This window comes from Alnus glutinosa, chromosome 11 (assembly GCF_958979055.1).
Source record: "Alnus glutinosa chromosome 11, dhAlnGlut1.1, whole genome shotgun sequence".
Taxonomy (NCBI): domain Eukaryota; kingdom Viridiplantae; phylum Streptophyta; class Magnoliopsida; order Fagales; family Betulaceae; genus Alnus; species Alnus glutinosa.
Window position 1 is genome coordinate 3,346,145 of NC_084896.1, and position 19,863 is coordinate 3,366,007.

General features: G+C 35.5%; 3 protein-coding genes across 7 annotated transcripts; 1 reads left to right on the forward strand and 2 right to left on the reverse strand.

Annotated features, from left to right (window-relative positions):
• Positions 1-1,297: 1,297 nt before the first annotated feature.
• LOC133881868 (amidophosphoribosyltransferase, chloroplastic-like) lies at positions 1,298-3,526 on the reverse strand. The gene has a single exon (XM_062320918.1). The coding sequence runs from the start codon at positions 3,403-3,405 to the stop codon at positions 1,630-1,632; it is 1,776 nt and encodes a 591-aa protein (XP_062176902.1). The 5' UTR covers positions 3,406-3,526; the 3' UTR covers positions 1,298-1,629.
• Positions 3,527-8,595: 5,069 nt separating this feature from the next.
• LOC133880907 (uncharacterized) lies at positions 8,596-10,208 on the forward strand. The gene is made up of 3 exons (XM_062319865.1): positions 8,596-8,763; positions 8,870-8,935; positions 9,683-10,208. Exons 1-3 carry the CDS (start codon positions 8,716-8,718, stop codon positions 9,728-9,730), a joined length of 162 nt encoding a protein of 53 aa, XP_062175849.1. The 5' UTR covers positions 8,596-8,715; the 3' UTR covers positions 9,731-10,208.
• Positions 10,209-12,265: 2,057 nt separating this feature from the next.
• On the reverse strand, positions 12,266-15,554 carry LOC133880908 (probable ribosome-binding factor A, chloroplastic). Of its 5 annotated transcripts, none has more exons than XR_009902459.1 (5): positions 15,063-15,554; positions 13,977-14,150; positions 12,941-13,160; positions 12,797-12,832; positions 12,266-12,621 (listed from the first exon to the last, which is right to left on the reverse strand). XR_009902459.1 is itself a non-coding variant. In XM_062319866.1 (3 exons), exons 1-3 carry the CDS (start codon positions 15,405-15,407, stop codon positions 13,014-13,016), a joined length of 666 nt encoding a protein of 221 aa, XP_062175850.1. In that variant the 5' UTR covers positions 15,408-15,553; the 3' UTR covers positions 12,780-13,013. The 5 variants fall into 5 exon arrangements, 1 of the variants encoding a protein (XP_062175850.1); XR_009902460.1 differs by having other exon boundaries at positions 12,797-12,848; XR_009902458.1 differs by lacking the exon at positions 12,797-12,832.
• Between the last annotated feature and the right edge of the window lie 4,309 nt (positions 15,555-19,863).

The following is a 19,863-nucleotide window of genomic DNA, read 5'->3' on the forward strand; positions in this document are numbered from 1 at the left end:
AATTAATAAAAATAATAACAAATAACTCAAATCTGTTTTTATCTTTATGCCACCTCACAATCAAAGAGTAAAATACATTTTTTAAAAAGCATAGTCAAACGAACCATTAATCATATTAAAAATCACACGGCTCTAAAAAATGTTAGTTTAATAAATTGAGTTGAAAACTTCTCATCATCTCCACGTATTAGCCTTCCTTTTAGCGATGAAAACTGAAAAATATGGGTCATAAATTGCCGTTATCTATTGTTTCTGATTATGATACTCGGTTTCTTAGCCACTTCTGAAGGCGTTTGATAGTAAAAATACTGACCATCTCATCGTTTTTGGCAATCTAATTGCCACATTATGGGCTATTTGGCTAGGGTTTAATTAACCAGCTCATTGTTGTCACGAAAAACGGATCCTCTCAAGTTCAAATGAACGGGAGAGTATCCGGTCCTTGTAAAAATAAAGATATAATCGTCCAAAATGATTATCCTCTCCGGTTCTTTCATTTGAAGTTGTCACGTACTGCACAAAATGATTTTGTGAACTTTGCACGCTCGCGCAATTATCATTGCTGATTTCCATGTCTACATCTTGAATGCAGAATGTTTTATCTTTGGATCCTGTTTGTTTGACATAGAAAGGCAACCTCCTGGTATATTGCGACACACCCTTTGTCCTCAAATTCATCATATTCTTATCTCATGCAAAAGTGATTGAGCATGATGCTCAATGTTAGTGTGGCTAATGATAACAAGACTATCTTTCAACAGGTTCATTACCTGCAAGAAATCATCTTGCAATCCCTCCAAATCATCCATTTCAAAAAAAAATAAAAAATAAAAATTGGTTGTTTAGATTTTTGCCTGGTGCCAAACTTTTCAGTGAACAGATCTGAACCAACCTTTTGACGGTCTATAGCAACAGCTCCATTAAGACAATGAAATTGAAATGATTCAAATTGTTGAGTTTATCTCATGAAAAGGGTGGGAAATCATATGGAAGATGGAAGCCTTCAAAAAAAGATACTGTATTTGCCACATCCAAAACAATGGCTCCACCAAAGTCTCGAAATGATGTATGCTTCCATTCTTACATCTATGGACTCACATGGTTCAAGCTTTTCTCGCTTAAAACCAGAGACAATAACTTACGAGGATACTGAAAGATGGATATTTCATTAACATCAAGCGAGTGATCAATGACAAAATGCTGAAAAAGATATGTACCAAAAGAAGAAGAAAAAAAACAGTAATAGGAAGAACTATAAAGACAAGTTAAAAACTCTTGATATCAGGACACATCTCGATACAGAAGATTTAACCTTTTATAACAAAACCATGTCAAGATAAATCTAGTAAGGTCATAGAACATTGTCTATCATCAAGAAATCAAAACCAAGATAAAAGTCAGATGCAAAACTGAAAGTACGACTAACAAAATTGTACAAGCCTTGGCTTTAAGAATCCAAATTCATTTGAGGAAGCGCATAATACTATAATTGGAGATTCAGTGAAGACATCTATCACTCACCACATCTCATATCTGATAGCCCTATATCCTGCACTTGGGATCACAAAAAGCATCTATACTGTAAAGCCGACAAATTGCGACGAACAAAACCGTCAATGATAGCAGCCATTAGGCACTGCCAACCTCCAATTCTGATTTTGGTTTTGCTTGAACCCAACCCCCATCAATGGATTCCAATTCTGATTTTGGTGTTGCTTTAACCCAACCCCCATCAATGGATTCTAGACTCCCAGTTATTCCATCATCGACAAAATCACCAACCCTTTTCACCTTAACCTCTGTCGGCTCAACAGGATACTTCCCAGAGAAGCAAGCATAACAAAAATTGGGAGAATCATCACCCAACAACTTGGTCAAGCTACCAATTGGCAGAAAAGCAAGCGAATCTGACCCAATATACTCCCTAATCTCCTCCACACTCATCCTATTGGAAATCAACTCCTCCGAGCTAGGTGTATCCACTCCATAATAGCAAGACCCGATAATTGGTGGGCTTGCAATTCTCATGTGAACTTCCTTAGCCCCTGACTCCTTTATCAACCTAACAATCTTTGAGGAAGTTGTTCCCCTCACAATTGAGTCATCCACAACCACAACCCTCTTCCCCTCCAACACTGCTCGCACAGGTGACAACTTAAGCTTCACACCAAAGTCCCTTATCTTCTGTGATGGTTCAATGAAAGTCCTCCCAACATAGTGTGACCTTATCAAACCTTGCTGAAATGGCACTCCAGCTTTTGCAGCGTAACCAAGTGCAGCCACTACCCCGGAATCCGGCACTGCTATCACAACATCACAGTCAACTGGGGATTCAGTTGCAAGTATCTCACCAAACTTACGGCGAGAATCATACACAGACCGCCCGAAAATAATCGAATTGGGCAAAGCGAAGTATATATGCTCAAAGATACATTGCTTTGGTTCAGGATGAGGCATTAGGCAGAGTGAGTAAATACCAGTTTTGTCAACCACCACAACTTCACCAGGAAAGACCTCCCTCTCATATGTGGCTTCAATCAAATCAAGTGCACAAGTCTCAGAGGCAAACACCACAGCACCGTTGCTCCTCCTTCCCATAACCAAAGGCCTAAACCCATAAGGGTCTCGCACCGCAACCAGCTTATCATTGGTCAAAAAGACCATTGAATAAGCCCCCTCAAGCTTCTCACACGCGTCAACAATCCTCATAACAAAAGGCCTCGCTTTTGAAATAGCAATAAGATGAAGCACAACCTCAGTATCAGAGCTAGTATTAAAAATTGAACCAGTGTCTTCGAGATTAGCACGAAGAGTACGATAATTCACCAAATTACCATTGTGGGCAACCCCAACAGAGCCAAACCTGTACCCTGCAACAAAGGGCTGCACGTTCTTGAGCATAGACGAACCGGCCGTCGAGTACCGTACGTGCCCGATAGCCAAATCTCCAGGCAACTGATCGAGTTTCGACTCGTTGAACACGTCGGAGACTAGTCCCACCCCAGTAACGGAATGAAGCACGTCGTTATCCACCGCGACGATGCCGGCACCTTCCTGGCCACGGTGCTGGAGCGCGTGGAGAGCCAAGTAGCTGAGCCGAGCGGCCTCTGGGTCGCCAAATATGCCAACGACACCGCACTCTTCGCGTGGCTTATCGTCATCATCGAAATCCACAGAATGGTCATCTGGGTATGGTTTATTTGAGGGGAAAAAGTCGGAGATAGGGTTTTTGGATGAGGCCGCGAGAGAGGCTTTGTGGTGGTGAGAGGAGGTGGGGTATTGGGAAAAGTACGGTTTTGGGAGGGTTTTGGAAGGGAGAGATAGATGAGTATTGGGTAGGTTTCGAGCGAGAGGAGTGGGTTTTGAGAAAGAGGAAGAAACGGGAGAAAAATTGGTGGCCGCCATGGTAATCAGTGACAGAGCTTGAAGAGAGAGAAGAGGGAGAGAAAGAGAGAGGTTTTAAAGCAGTGAGAGAGAGAGAGAGAGAGAGAGAGTTTGAAGTAATTAATACGGTTCTCTAGGTTTCCAGAGTTTGAGGGAAATTGGAATCAAGTGATTGGTGTTACCAATTCATATACGCTATTAGTATTTTATTTATTTTTTATTTTGTATTTTGTATTTTGTATTTTGTATTTTTATTTTTATACCTCCTAAAAATAAAATCCTTATTAATTTATTATGATAGAATAGGATCGTCTCCTCCGTATCAATTGAAATTGACAGCTTACTATAAAGATTTTATTATGAGTAAGATTAATGCTATATATACGTTTTTATTATATTTTTATTTTATTAAATTGTTGTGAAAGTATGTATATAGGTTCTTAAATTAACATTTTTTATTTTAATAGATTGATGTGACCGTGTAGATTAACTCTTAGATCCTCATTTGTTAATAAATAAATAAATAAAATCTAAGGTTTCGTATATATCACTACTCTCTTATTTTATTGTTTTGAATAATATAATAATAAATTCACATCGTAATAACGGACGGATGGATATTGCCATACGAGTGCAATGCGATAAGAATGGAATGGAGATCTAGTTTATATATATATATATCATTTTTTTTTTATTATTATTAGATTTAACTGCGTACGTATTATCATATTATATAAAATCTTTAATAATATAATAAATTAATAAAAGCATATTCACAACATAAAAATAATCATATTCTATAGGAGAGGCAGTCAAGGTTAATGTATAAGGGAGGGGCATAAATTCAAAAGTTGTTTGCTTGTAATAAATAAGTTGTTGAAAGAACTAGATCCGGGGATTACTTAATTTTGTTTGACAGCTAATGTTAGTATGTTAGCATGGTTCTGATTATGAAATGTTATTATTTGTCGAGGACTAGAAGAGGCAAGCAAAAACTGAGAAAAGGGGGCTTTGGGTGACCTTTTATATATATATAAATAAATAAATATCTACAACTGCCTAGAAAAATAAAAAAAATAATAAATTTTTCAATTTGTCTTAGTCAAACCATATAAGGCTGGTCGGCTGGTCCAAAATGACCAAGACTTTTGAATGAGGCGGTCGTACGATTGTCATGAATCATAGGGAAATAATACCTGCACTATAAGAGTACACTCTCCCCCTCACATGAGGGTGGGGCCCAGTGTGTGGACCCCACTCTTATGCGAGGGAGAGGAGTGGACATGTTGTGCGGCTGTTGTAAAACTAACATTTTCCTAAATCATAATGTTGTCATTGCACGTGAACAGTTAGTTCGACGAAAGTTGGAACTGGAAAACAATTCCCACGTACACGCTTGTGAATTGTGATGTCAATGGGCGTGTTGGCCAGGATGGTTGGCAGTCGGCGCCTTGATTTTGCCCTTTAATTTTTAATTCTTTCTCACTTTGAGTGAATAAGTGGATTACCTCTTAACTCTTTCACACTTTTTTTTTCTTTTTTCTTTTTAAATAAATAAATAAATAAAATTTGTCACTTTGTGTGAATAAGTGGATTACAAAAGTGGACAAAGACCAAGGAGGGAGAGAAGAAAATGGGAAAATACTTCTAGAGAAGGGATGGAATGGAAGCTACCCATAGGTCATATGTGAGAGTTGGGATCGACTTTAAAATTAACAATTTTTTATACGATTTATAAATTTGATACGAATTCAATTTGGTTATCTTGTCAATTCTGAGAGATTATATTATTGACCTTATTATTTATGAAGCCAGTGTAGCTTGACGAGCCACTTTGTTCTATAGTGAGTTGGGACATTAACATGTGAAAATTGGAAGAAGGTGCTCTTCATGTGGTGCAGGTCGTGCAAAAAGAATATTGTAATTTAAGTAAATATGATCATTTAATTAAAGAGGCTTGTGGTGTCTTATATGGTCTCTAACAGTGAAAGATCACTCATATTTGACGAATAGTCGATGAGACTGCCTACAGTCTTCCTGTAAATGCCCATTAGATGAAAGGACTTGGTCAAAAAAGGGTAGTGATGAATGATGATCATAGGATTCAAGGTATATTTATAGTCAACAATGTGGTGCTATATATGCCCACTTGGATGGCAGAAAAGAACATCTTTTAGACCAAGTGGACTCCAACTGTGGGTATGCTTGGCTTGGCTAAAAGTGCTTCTACAAGTTGATGAAATTTCTGTGCTGCCATCGAAAGTGAGCCCTAAAATCCCACGGGCCAAGAAAAATGGCTAAAAAACCTATGGATGACAAAGGATGCACCACATACTCAAAGACAATACAAGATATTATGGCATGTTGCACCAAAAAAAAAAAAAACAAATGGAGACAAACTATTTTATTCTTCTTTTTAATCTAAAATCCACTTCTTGTCAACACACATAGGCCCTCTTTAGTATCGTCCCTCCCCCGACAAAATATTCCTGCCAGTGTCTGAATGTCAGCCTTTCGGCATAAGACTTTTGCTCGTTTTGAAGCATTAAGCTTTAAGAAGCTTCACTCCTCCCCTGAAATTATAATTTTACCCTGCATGGCATGAAAAAATCGTTCCTTGAAAAAAAACTACTCCTGAAATTCATACGGGGTAAAATGAGAATTGATTAAACGCTGGCTTCTTGAAGAAGCCAACATTTCAGTTTTCTTTACTGTACCGTACTGACAGCAAACAGGACCAAAGCGGGGAAGGGGAGGGGGAGTGAGTTAGCAAACAGGGCCATAATAACAATACCAAATTTTGCATGTTTGAACGGGGCTGCAGATCGCTTGCAAAACAAGAAAAGAATTATTGAAGTGGCATCGGCGGAGAGCCTCCAACAATCAAGTTAATATTCGTGTCTAAATGAGAGAAATTGGGTAGAGAGACGGATTTTTTTAGAGGAGTGATCTTTGCTCCCTTGAAGGTTTTTGGACTCTTGTGAGACAAGTGACTTATGTGCAACAAGCATAAATAATAGTGGTCGTGTTCTATTAAAGGAGTAATTTGGCTAGTTTGTCTGTTTAATTTTTAATTTGTATTTTTAATTTAAAGAGCTATACCGCCTATACGTAAGAAGATAGAAGATAAAATATCTATAGAGAAAATTGACAGGAAAATGTAGGCAAATACATTAAAACTTTTAGGGAGAACTTCATTTATAACACTTGAATTTTCATCTCGTTTGAAAGAAGGTACATAATTTTTAAAATGTTTCAATTGAGGGTATCTATTTTTCAAAAAGTTTCAATCTCAGTCCTCCGTTAGAATTTTCTGTTAAATCTTATTAAAATTCTCAAAATACTGTTGTGTTTATTTTTTTTTAAAAAAAAAATTATAAAAATTTTCAAATATTCAAGCATAGATATTTTTTCAAATTTCGTTAAATTATAACCAAGACAATCCCAGCAATTTTTTTTTTCTCTAAAAAAAATAGGGATATTTTGAAAATTTTGATAGGATTTAACAGAAAATTCTAACGGAATATTGGGATTGAAACTTTCTAAAAAAATAAACATATTAAATTGAAGCGTTTTAATATTTAGGTACATTCTTTCAAAAGTGGTGAAAGTTTAGGAGTTATAAATGCAATTCTCTCAAACTTTTAAAGGCTATATGTTAACACTTCAATTGTCAAGGCTGGGAATGATTTTTTTTTTTTTTTTTAATTATATATATATATATATATATATTGCTATCAAACAACAATTTATTGAAGCAAGTAATGAAAGAATAAAATGAAGAAAAAGACTCAACATCATAATCTTCTACTCATTTAAGCCAGATTGATTCTTTTTGCTATCAAACAACAATTTATTGAAGCAAGTAATGAAAGAATAAAATGAAGAAAAAGACTCTACAGCAGAATCTTCTACTCATTTAAGCCAGATTGATTCTTTCCAGGATGCCCAAGACCCTTATGATGGGTTCAAAGTCTAAGTTCCACAGTGCCTCTCCTGTCGGCACAAAAGACAAAAAGTGAACAGTATTTTGTCGGCCACCCGACAAAGTACTATTCATGAATAGTGAATTTTTTACTATTCACATACTTTTACCATTTCTTTCAATACAACACTTAAGTAAAAGCAAAAAATATATACTTTCGGCAAGCACTTCGAACAGCAAGCTAAATGAATCTTATCCTGCTAACTCTCTCCTCCTAAGTCTATTTAAGAAGCAGAAGTCAGTGGTTCAAGATAGGGCTTATTTTATAGAGCTAATCCTAGAACCAATTCTCATTGTAATAGCCTCTTAAAAGACAAACACTTGTAATGTCTCATTCCACTGTTGATATTTCTAAGCTTGTAATCATCAGAGCAACTCTGATCTAAGTTCATTTGTAAGGTTTCGTATCAAGTTTTAAATCAAGCATTACTTTAAGTTTATTATGATCTATGAATATTCTGTAATTTTATATTCAGATTTTGATCTTGAAGTTCGAATGCTTATTACTCTATTCACTTATTCTTATCATTTCTCCATCTATTCTACCATTTCTATTGCTTACTTCAAAGTATATCATATATATATATATATATAATTATGCTTACATGTATAACTTGTAAACTATAATGCTTCCATCTTGCATATAATCTTAAAAAACATGATACGGTTTACGTTAGAATATCAATTAAATTGTTAAATTTATTAATTTTTAGCGGTATAATTTTTTTAGATAATTGATCCTTTAATTTAACCATATAATATTAGAGCAATGGTGTTTTGCAAACAGTCATAAAGATCATAATATTGTCCATGTTAAAATATTAATCAAATTGTAAAATTTATCAATTTTTATTCTTATAAACTTCTTTGTTTTTTGAATTATTCCTATAAATTTTTAAAACAACTAATGACGTAACAATATAATATTAGAGCCTCTTATGTAATACTATACATTACATATTTATTTTACTTTTATTTAAATAAATATGTTGACGTGATAATGTCTAATAATTATTTAATTTTTTAAAATTTTGTTTAACAAAAATTGATATAAGAATTACTGCACTTTACTTATATATATATATATATATATATATATATATATATATATATATATATATATTGTCACGCTAATATAATTAGATAATAGTGACATATTAATATTATTGTGATATATAACATTTTTCATAATATTTTAATTAAAACGGTTAAAGGCGCAATCTAAAACCGCCGTCTGAAACAGCGGTTTTAGTTCGTCAGGGCCAAAACAAACAATTCACATATGCGCTACAATTCTTAGGTCTTCGCTCACACGCACAAAGAAGAAGAAGAAGAAGAAACCTCCGATGGCGCCGCCTCCAGGACCCTATTCCGGGACTAGCACCCTCGCTTTGGTAAATCCATATCTGACTCTGTTTGGTTTCCGAGAAAAGGGAAGTTAAAATCTTGAATCTCTGAAACTTTTGTAAATGTTTGAGTTTCTGGGGTTTGGCTTAATAGGTGGCTCGTGCTTCGGCATTCTCTATTGGACTCGTTTACGGTAGCCTCAAGCTCAAGTACCTCAAGGTATGGTACCCCATCGTTTGCTTCTTATTCTTTATGCAAAAAAAAAAAATGCTATCTTTCGGTTGGATAAGCGTGAATTGTTTTTGAGCAATTAATTTCATTGGCATCAGATTTCTTAGTTTTAGAGTTAAGACCCCTGTCACTGAATGTAGATTCAATCCGTAGTTGATAGTTCAATTTTGAACATCCTTTGCGTTGTGTTTACCAGTCTCTCATTGTACATTTTGGGTCCAATTTGGTTCATATTCTGCTAAAACTTGTTTAATTACAATTTTCCATTTGCATATCAAGTTATTATTATCAATTGGTTAATGGGTTGTTCTAAAGCAGTAATACCGGAAGCCCAATATGAACTTCTGTCTAGAATTCACAAGCTATTATGAGGAACTAGTATGGTGATTTTTTGTGGCCTTCCCTTTCCTTTGTATTCTGAGTCACTCTCTTATCTTATCGCTACAAAGCAATTCCTTACTTATTTTGCTTTATGCGTTCTTGTGTAAAGTTGTTCACATTTGGTTCGGTTTCACTTGAGTTCTAAGTCATTGCTGGGCTATATGGAATGATAATCTTTTGTTGTGCTTTATGGAACAACAATCTTGTGCTTCTTTTTGAGTTTGTTTTTCTGATGAATACATATGCTGTTCTGGCCATGTTCTTTGCCGTGTATCTTTATGTGTACACAATATCACAAAGTGCATTTACATATGCCTTATTGTTTATGTATATATTTTTATTTTTTACCTTCAGGCAAAGGCTAACTCTCATAAGAAAGCTGAAGCAAAGGCTCATCACTGAAGGGAGTGGGCTGTTTTTATTGCTGGAATTGAGGTATGTGCTCCATTGGGAGTAGAAATAATGCATAATGATGGACTGTACCAATTTTTTCATCTTTGATTAGAAGCATTTTGGATTATGGTGGACAGCTTATAGTTGCTGAGGTTTCTACGAGAATTGTTAACTTAGTCCTCTTGAGATTTCTTTGCTTGGTTGGCCTTGGCAATAGGGATGGTGTTTCAGTTTCTGTTGCTTTGTGAACCATGGGAAAAATGTTAGATGATGGCATCTCTTCCCTTTACTTTAATAATTGTTGTTTCTGGCTGAAACCCTATTGCATGGTTTCTGCAGTGTTTCATACACCCTTTACTCTCTAGGGATTTACTTGTCGTATTGATCGTTGTGATGCAACCAATAATGATTCTTGTTGATCTGCGGTTTCAACAGTTTATATTCTACAAAAATTCAGAACAAACTTATGGATGAGATTTTTTTGGTACCTCGATACTCGTTGCGGAATGATGATGTAAAATTTTGTTTGTATGGATAATATCTTGATTTCTTTCATTAGGCTTCTTGGTTGTGATTGACCAAAATGGTTCTTCAATATCAGATCTTTAGTGTTGTGATTTTGTGAAGCAAGTAGAGTTATGACCGTATGATGTTCTGGGAACTCTATGCTTCTATTATGAACAGTGAGTCTAAAATATAATGATGACCCAAGTACATGCTCCGCTCGGTAATACTTTTTGGAGAGTGCCTTTTTTTTGGTTTGAAAAAATGTTTTGATATGACAAAGGTGAAAACCGTTTTTGAGTATTTTGTGTTTTAAGTTGTTTGTTAATGTTTTTGTTTTGAAAACAAAAAATAAAAGTGAGAAGAGAGAATTAGACTGTGCTTGTCTAATAGGCCGAATTGAGCACATATTGTTGCTTAATTTTGTGAGGCCGTACTAGAGTAGATAAGATGACAGTGAAACTGTATTCCTGTTTGACGCCAGAATGCTGGACCGGGATCCTCTCTCATTTAGGGAATTTGGCCAGGTAATTCCAGGGATCCCAATCCCAGAATGTTAGTGAGATTTAGATTTTTTTTTTTTTTTTTTTTTTTTGAAAAATTGAAATACCACCAGTTGTTTTAGCGCTGTGGGAGTGTGGGTTGGCCCTGCCCTACTCTAAAAAGGAAATTCTGGTCCTTTAGTTATGGGTTACTGTTGCCTTTGTGTAGTTGCAGATGATTACTAAAATCAATCCTTTGATTCTTCATATGGGAAAATGAATATGGACATATTGATATTATTGGTAACAGAAATGTTCTCACAACAATGTAGAGAGTAATTCCTAGACCAAGAATGGCACTATGGCAGTAACAAGTCTTATCAGCTACATGATTATAGTTTCATTTAAGCTGTGGCATCGATGGCTATGATCTATTTTTGGAATTTCAAGGTTTTCAAGATCAGGTTGCCTATGAAATTGTAACTGAGACAGGTCACCGGTTTGTCCCATTTTTTTATCCCAACCAGGCATTCTTTAAAGTGATATTGCATACTTACCTTGGAGAGATACTAGAAGGGATTACCTTAAATGTTTCATGACCCAAAAAAGCACACTATTGCAGTTGGTAGTCTATCACCAATGTGATTGTAGTTTCATCTAGACCGTGGCTCTGCTCAGGGCAAAGGAAGGACATTAAGGGAGATGGAGGAATTACAACTAGATTTCCATTCTCATCCATAAAAGCATCTGTATCTCTCATTGTCTGACACTTGAAACAGCGGGGCACTCTTTTGATGATTAAAACTGCTGGGCGCTCATTGCAGCTGAGCTCATATAACATTCTTATTTTATGGATACATCCCAAATAAAATTTGTTGGAATTGTGTCTTCACAAAAGGAATGTTAAACCCGATTATGAGTTTCATACTTCACAAATCCAAAGCCTATATTCTAAAAGCGAGAATGACAAGTTTATCCAAGTCGAAATCTGTCTGATTGGGTTGCGCCCTTTTAATAAATTTTGCTTACTTTATTTATTTATTTTTTATTTTTAAAAAAACACTGAAGTTGGGGCTTCTTTCTTATTCATTTGAGTTGGAGCTATGAATTGTGTTTGAGTTGGGACAGACAATTGTTAGCAGTCTCCGTATGAAGCCTATTTGTCCGAGTAGGTCTCGGGTTATCCAAACGCTTATTTGAGCACGTGGGCATCACATAGATCCTCTCATAATTGTCTACCCAAATTGCAAACAATTGTATTAAAGCTCAATCCCATTCACAAGCCTTCTATTCTTACACTCCTACTTTGCAGCTCCTCTTTATTGTCTCTCGTTTCCTCACAGCTCTTTCAGATTATATAAAATATACGAAATAATTGACGATTTTTTCATACAAGCTAAACGCCAAAAAAAATGCATTTTGAACCATTTTCAGGGTTATAAACACAACGAAAATAACCATTTTTTGAAAAATATTTTCAGCTTAAAATATTTTCTGATAGAAAATATTCTGTGCCGTAACGAATGGAGCCTAAGTTAAGTTTGTTTTTATACTCAAATTAGTGCTCAGGAGTATCTGATCCCAACTTAATGAGTTGAGTCAATCAGAAATTTAAATCTTAGTTTACAAATTAGCAACAAACCGTGTAAGGCATAGGAGGACGGGGACAAACATTTTACATGGGTACTGTCAACTTTCATATGCTATGAACACCACTTCGCAACAAAATGCTTGCACTCATTGTAAACAAGTCAATCAGAAGATCATATAAAACACGAACTATTCCATATGAGCAGCAAAACAAAGGGTTAATTTCACATGGAATGACATGGTTGATGTCAAGTAATTCAGATGCCGGGGATGCATGCAGTGTATTGCTTCTGTCCAGCTTAGCGAATGACTGAAGTCTTCACCCTGCCCAAAATAGAGCAATTTATAAGTTTTATACTCCTGATCGCCCATAATCAGAGGCTGTCATGTGTGCATATCGTGTCATATCACAACCGGTCCCAAAAGGCCAAAAAGCCATGAGAACGCCAGTAAAAATAAGAACCTCATCAGGACATCGGTCATCACTACAAAATAGTACCTCTTTAATCCATTCAATGGTTTCATTACAGCAATCCTACATTTCAAATGCACTATATTACACCAAAAAACAACTGTTATGTAGATATTTGACTATCTTTTTGTATGAGGAAAGCTAACTCTGAATTCATGAAGATAAACTAACCTGTGAACAAGTATAGCCATACGGCCCATACTCCAGTTCACAAAGGCCTCATTGTCGAGCAACTAAGGAGCGACTAGTTTACGTATATAATGTCTTCATCTGGGTCATCACCCTCCCACTCTCCGTCCTCTTGAGACACAACAGGTGAATCAAATTGCTCTTCATCTTCGATGTCTTTGGTCTTTTTCTCATTCTTTATCTTGTCCAATATTGCAATTACCTGGAAAGGTTAAACTCAAGATCAGTAATTTTTGAGACCCTCATTTAGTATTAGAATCCTAAGCTAAAACTCAAGCAAGACAACCAAGTTTTAATTGAAAAGAGACATGAAAGTATGATCATAGGCAAATGCTCAGCAATGTTTCTTCCTATCATTATAAAAGTTCTTTCTGATTCCTTTTTCTCTTTTCAGCATCTATAAAGAGAACTCAGAAAAGAATTATAGGTTGGGAATCGGGATACTCAAGGAATCTTCAGTAAGATTATCTCCAAGCTCCATAAACTGCATGTGTCTTAAAAACTTTGTATGCAGAAGAGACATAGTTCTCCGAGCAGACAAATCCATAATCATAGCCATAATTTACTACATTCTTAATAAATAAAAAAAATGTAATACATATCAATTAGCTTAATAACGAAAAGATGACCTAGTAAAAGGAAGCCTGGCCTTGAATAAAATGATGTGCATGAAAATGCGACCTATAGACCAGAATGAGTCTTTATGAAACATCTTTTATGAAGATAGTCCACTGTAAAGTCATATTCTATGCTTATGTTGGAGCCATTACACAGAACTTAGTGGGCTAGGCAAAGATCCGAAGCAGAATTAAAACATTAAACATCTCTGTCAACCTTTATGTGCAGGCATAGACTCAAGGTTAAATTTTGACCAACTGTGTGAACCTTGATGCTAGGGTAATTCAGTGAGAATAAAGATAAGCCTTGGCTCATGACTTAAAATATGGAAGAAAAATGCAAGAGGAAACTAAAAATTGTGTTCAGGACTATAGGGTGACAATGTTATGAAAAGATTTACCCTGCTTCCTCTCTCTAGTGACTCATCTTCTATAAATCGTATCTCAGGAGTTAGCCGCAACTTCATACGCTTCCCCAACTCGCTTCGGACATACTTGGCTTTTGCCTTCAAACCAGCAATGGCAAGCTCCTTCCCTTTTTCATCACCAAACACAGATACATATACCTTAACCACCTACAAACATAGAAATAAACAATAATTACAAACAAGTAACCATAAAGCTGTTCAATCATAAGCAGCATCATCAGCATTGCGGAGACACAAGAACAGTCATGCAGTTTCTAATCCTTTGAATGTGCACTGCTCAAAGAAGGCAAAATTAATCTTCTTATTCTTTTTCCCTGGAATGTGCACCCCTAGAAGCAATAAATATACTTCAACTACATATAACACACAGAAGGCCTCGGGCATATTAGACCAAAAGGATTGCAGCAGAATTATATCTGCTAAACGATTGGTCCTGACCATTTTTAAAAGCTTGTATCATAAAGTTTTCTCAGTTGGAAAAAGAATTACAGATGCCATACCCAATGTATCTATCAGCAACACATCCTTTTGTATATGATGACTGATTATATGTAAAGGTACGGACAAAATATAGGATAAGAGTGTGCAAATCAGCTACCTCCAATCGCTGTGTTATCTTCACAGTAATCAATTGCCCTCTATATTCAGACAAGAAGTATGACTCGAAATAGCAGTGAGGCACACATTCATCACATTTTACCTCAACTCTTTTCAGACATTACACGCAGTATATCACTCCAAAGTTTACGGCTTTTTTCTCTCGAAACAAACCCAACAACTTCGCTAAGTTAATTCTATCACAATTAAGCAAAACATAATCCAATTATTCACTTCCCCCAGTTGCCCAGATGACTCTAATACACATTAGGGGTATCAATTTAAAGAAAAAATAAATTTAAACATTTTAATTCTATGAACATCCACATATGCACATTGCCACAGCAATAAAAAATCATAACTTTACAATTCAAACACAACCCACAAAAACTTACAACTCAAACGCAAGAATACCCAGAAAAACAAACACATAAATGAAACAGCATAATCATATGGGAATACCTGCAAATCGCCGGAGACTTCAACATCACTAATGGTGGTGAGGGACGAGAGGTACCGGTCGGCTCCCAAAGAAACTTCAGGGAGAATAGCGTACTGCAAGACCTTGTCAGTGAGGAGCATGTCGGAGAGCTCTCTTTGTATCTGCTTGGCCACCATCTTCACTCTCCGTGGGTTCGCCATGCACCGTATCGTAGAGCCAATTTTGGGCTGCAAGGAAGGCAGGCTTATGGGCCTTGCTGAGTGAATCCACGCCGTTGGATTCTGGGTGCGGAACGGTGGACGGCGGTGATGGGATAAGGGTGGCGTGGGTGGTGGCTGCTGGGCGTTGAAGAGCAGGTGTGGCATTGCTGTACTGAATCCTAGCTCCTCTTCCCTCTTCTTCGTTTTCTTTCCTTTTTGGGTTTTAATTAATTACTGGGTTTTGCCCTTTTGGGGGATATGAGGATTGAGAGTGGCCTTGCAGTTGCAGAGACGAGAGGAGAAAGAGGGAAAATGGACTGTCAAGATTCAAGAATATCCCTTTCATAAATCTATGGGTGTTTTAGTAAACTAACATTTCTCTTCTCTTTTAGAAAAGGGAATTGATTGTTGGGGGACCAAAAACCGTCCCCCAACCGGCATTTATAATAAATAAATGCTTTTTTTTTATTAAAAAGTAATTCAACATCAGAAATTAGAGTAATGCTACACATCATCCCCTTGTCCTCCTTTTATCACCCCAAAATTGATGTGGCTCTTAAAATTACCATTGGATCAAAATCCAAGAGTGATATATCAAAAATTCAATGGTGATTTTAAGAGCCACATCAATTTTGGGGTGACAAAAGGAGGACAAGGGGATGATGTATAGCATTACTCATTGTTTTTAGATAAAAAAAAACTTATTTTAATTAAAAGTGGGGGGCAAGGGGACGGTAAGCCGTCCCCTGCCAATCAGCCCTTGAAAGAAAATGGTTCACAATTCTAATATTTGGCCCAATGGGCCCAACCACTTCTTAACCAAGTCTGATAAGTGAGAAACCCATTGTTTTTGTCATTTTGAATTACGAGTTTGACTTACTTCACCAAAAAGAATATTATAAAATTGGGGGAAGAATTCCAATTATTTGTTTTTTTTTTTAACCTATTTTTTTAAGTACAATGAGAAAAAAGAACAAAGCTAAGGAACATAAAAGGAAGAGGGAAATCTTTTCTAATATAGGGAGGAAAAGAACTAGATAAAGGAGAAAGGATGAGAATGTAGTTCAAAAAAATTCTAGTTGTGACCCAATTTGTCACATAATGAGTACAAAAGTTTGCACTTCGGTTAACTTTACTAGCTGTTCAGCTAGTAGATAATGAAATTATGGAATGAAGAATGGAAATAGTGAAAGCAATTCTTCGATCTTGAGTAAGGGCGAGCAATTGAAGAGCTAGAGTAATTATAAGCGAATATTTTCATTCAGAATTGGGCTAAGGAAAATTCTTTCAACTTAATCTATTAAAATGACATATTTTACATATTAAAAATGAACGAAAAAAATCACTTGTACCGAAGACACATATTAACTTAATAGATTAAATTTTAAAAAAATTTCTTACCAGTTAGAAAAACAAGTCCAGAGGAGTCGAACTGGTGAAGGTTACAGCAGGATGAATCTGAATAGAATCTAAAAAGCCCAAGAAAAAAAGCTTAGGTTTCACAATCTCACCATGCCTCAAAGTTTTTTCTTTGGTACATTGGGCCTGCATAATTACCCTCTGTATCTTCAGTAATCAATTAAACTAATCCATTTTAACACAGAGTAGAAGGACCCAATTATTTCATGGGCCATACTTTGCACAAGATGTATGCTAAAACAAAATATTTTCTTTAAAAAGAATTAGTATAGGGTTTTTTTTTTTTTTTGTAATTTTTTTTTGTAGGTTGTAGGGCTTTCATTTGTGCTTTTAAAGATATATACACTGCATACAAAATTAGTGTAGGACTCTTTTTAAGGCAAAAATTGATTAACCAAATCATCATTAATTTCCTTCAAATTAAGGGGTGACAACTTGTGTTTGTGTGCTAGGTTCGGATTGTGTTGAGACATGGATATAACATTATATAGGTCAACTTTAACGGGACCAATTTAATTAAACGTATCAAACTCCTCAACCTTAACCCTCTAATTTTGTGTTGAGTTTGAGGGTTATGTCAAAAATTGATTGTCATTATGTTGTGTGTCGGATTTGGGTCGTGTTGAAGTCTAGGTATAAAACTATCTAAGTCAACTCTAACCTGACTCATTTAATTAAATGGGACAAACTTCTCAATCTTAACCCTTTAATTTCGTGTTAAGTTCGTGGATCGTGTAAAAAATTGCAGCCTTACTCCAAACTGGGTTGAAGGAAGTTTTTTTAATTTAGTCTATAAAAATGTAATATGCCCCTTAGCATGTAAAAAAAACACATGTTTTTTAAATAGCATGTGAGAAGCACGAGTTTTTTTTTTTTTTTTTTTTTTTAATAAAATTTCTTCCAACTTTGTCAATGCTATTAAAAAAACGTGTTTTTCACATGCTCAAAAATACTTGACATTTTAAACACGCTAAAAAAAACACGTGACATTTTTATAGACCGAATCAAATAACTTCGTCCAACCCAGTTTAAAAGAAAACTCAATCCTTCAAAATAAGTTAAATAACTACTCCTTCCAATAGAATGAGCTTCTTATAAACAACACAACAGAAACCTATCACAGGTTTATTCCTTAAGCTTTTGGTAGTGGTTAGGAAGGGCAGAGAAAAAGCAAATGATTTAATTTAGTATGAATTAATGTATCACTTTTGGCCCAAGCAAACATCACTTCCTCCATTAGAGGACTTCAATAATTTGATTCCAAAAACATCCTCAGATCCATATTTGCCCACCTAATCAAAAAACTGAGTCGGTCTCACCATTAATTAGCATATATATATATATTCCTTAATTATATCTTCCATTTTTTTCTATTTTAATCAGGATTACTAAGTTAATAAAATGATGGGGGTGGGGGTACAAGAGATCATGGGATCAGAAATAACTGTAACAGAAAATAAACCATCCATCTGTCCCTTTCATCTTTAACTTTGTTGCCTAGTTGAGCATTGATGGAAACAGAAACAGTACTTAACTGCATGAACATAACTGAGGTTGTTACTTGCTGAACTGCGGTCCGGGATCGAGTACAATAAGGTTGTTCATTGCACGTGCCTGAACAGAGACAGTACAGCCTTATTACACGGAATATCAATTAAATATTTGAAGTAGTGCAAATACATTTTTCTTCTTCTCTCTATAGATCTCTACCTTCAAGTAGTTCTTGGACCACCAATAATTTATTGTACAAGTTATGAACCAAGTTGATCGATGGTAGTAATGGTTATGGGGAGAGCCTAGTTGGTGGCCACTTTCTGAACATTAAATCTTCATTTCTTTAAAAGAAATTTAATTATTCACGAACTTCCCTCTTCTTACTGGCAGTTGAATTGAAGTATCTCTCAAGTTTGTATACAAGAGTTTAAAGGTAGGCCACTAGGCTGGCACAACCGCCAAAGTAGAGTTCTCATAGCATATTGTTGGCTTTTCTACTTGGGAAGATGGTTAGAATCTAACCGATAAAGTTAAAATATTAATTAAATGATTATTTTTTTAAAAAAATATTATTATTTAATATATAATACGTTGCAGAGCAAAAATTGTGTTTGGATCTGATCTATCTACTCGGCAATTCATTTGGTGACTTCACGGACGCCAAAGAAACTCCAAGAAGCTTAAAATATTTCTAATGAGACCTGTGGAACATTTCTTAAAGAGCAAGAACTAGCTCCCGGTGCGATTTCATAAAAAGTAATCAAAGATAAGATTGAAGAGAATGAAACGTATGTAGCGATCATTATAGCGTGCACGGCTCTTTCTAATCCTAGAAAACGTCCGAAAAAACTTGCTACGGAACTACGATGTTGATTATTCTAAGACATATGCCCCAATTGCCAAGACCAACTCCTTACAAGTCCTCTCGATTGTTGCTATTCGCATTGGCCTCTCCATCAGTTAGTAGAGCAGAAATTTTAAGTTTAAACCCTAGTTCCACACATGAGGGTTGGAGCCCACAAGTTTCCTCTTTACGCACATTTATCACACTTATGTTATACCGGCTCATGTGGCATGTTTTAAGTTTCTTATATTTTTGTTTTTCTCAAGCGGGTAGGAAGCCATTTAAATCATATTATGTCAGCCGTGACATAACTATGATAAATAAGTGTGAAAAATATATTTACTCTTTAACTTAATTTTTGATATAACTAGACTAACTAGTGATTTACCGTGTAATAAATCAAAAGCAAAGAAAATACTGACATAATCAATAACAATGGAAATGATAAAAACACTTCAGCTACACAACAACTTTACTTCATGTGCCTTGAGAGAGTGAAGTTATTGTACACTTGAAGTGTAACAATCACTTCTCAACTCTGTACAAAGGAAGAGATGAATATCATTGACTATTTGCTTGACCCAAACACCTAGACCGACTGTAGCGCCCCAGATTTTAAGACATAAATTATAAATGGTTTAAATTAATTTTAAAACACTTTTAATAAGGCAAAAGGATAACTATGATTATTTATGAAAATAAATAATGTATCTCTGTTTTTAGAAACGTTTATAGTTGCAATTTGATAAAAAACTCAAAACAGACCTTAAACTTTGGAATAACGGAAACAAGGTCAAACAAACTCCGTTTTGGTCGATTCAAAATTATAAACGCTCGTCTTGAAGTCCTCTAGCTCCCCTCCAA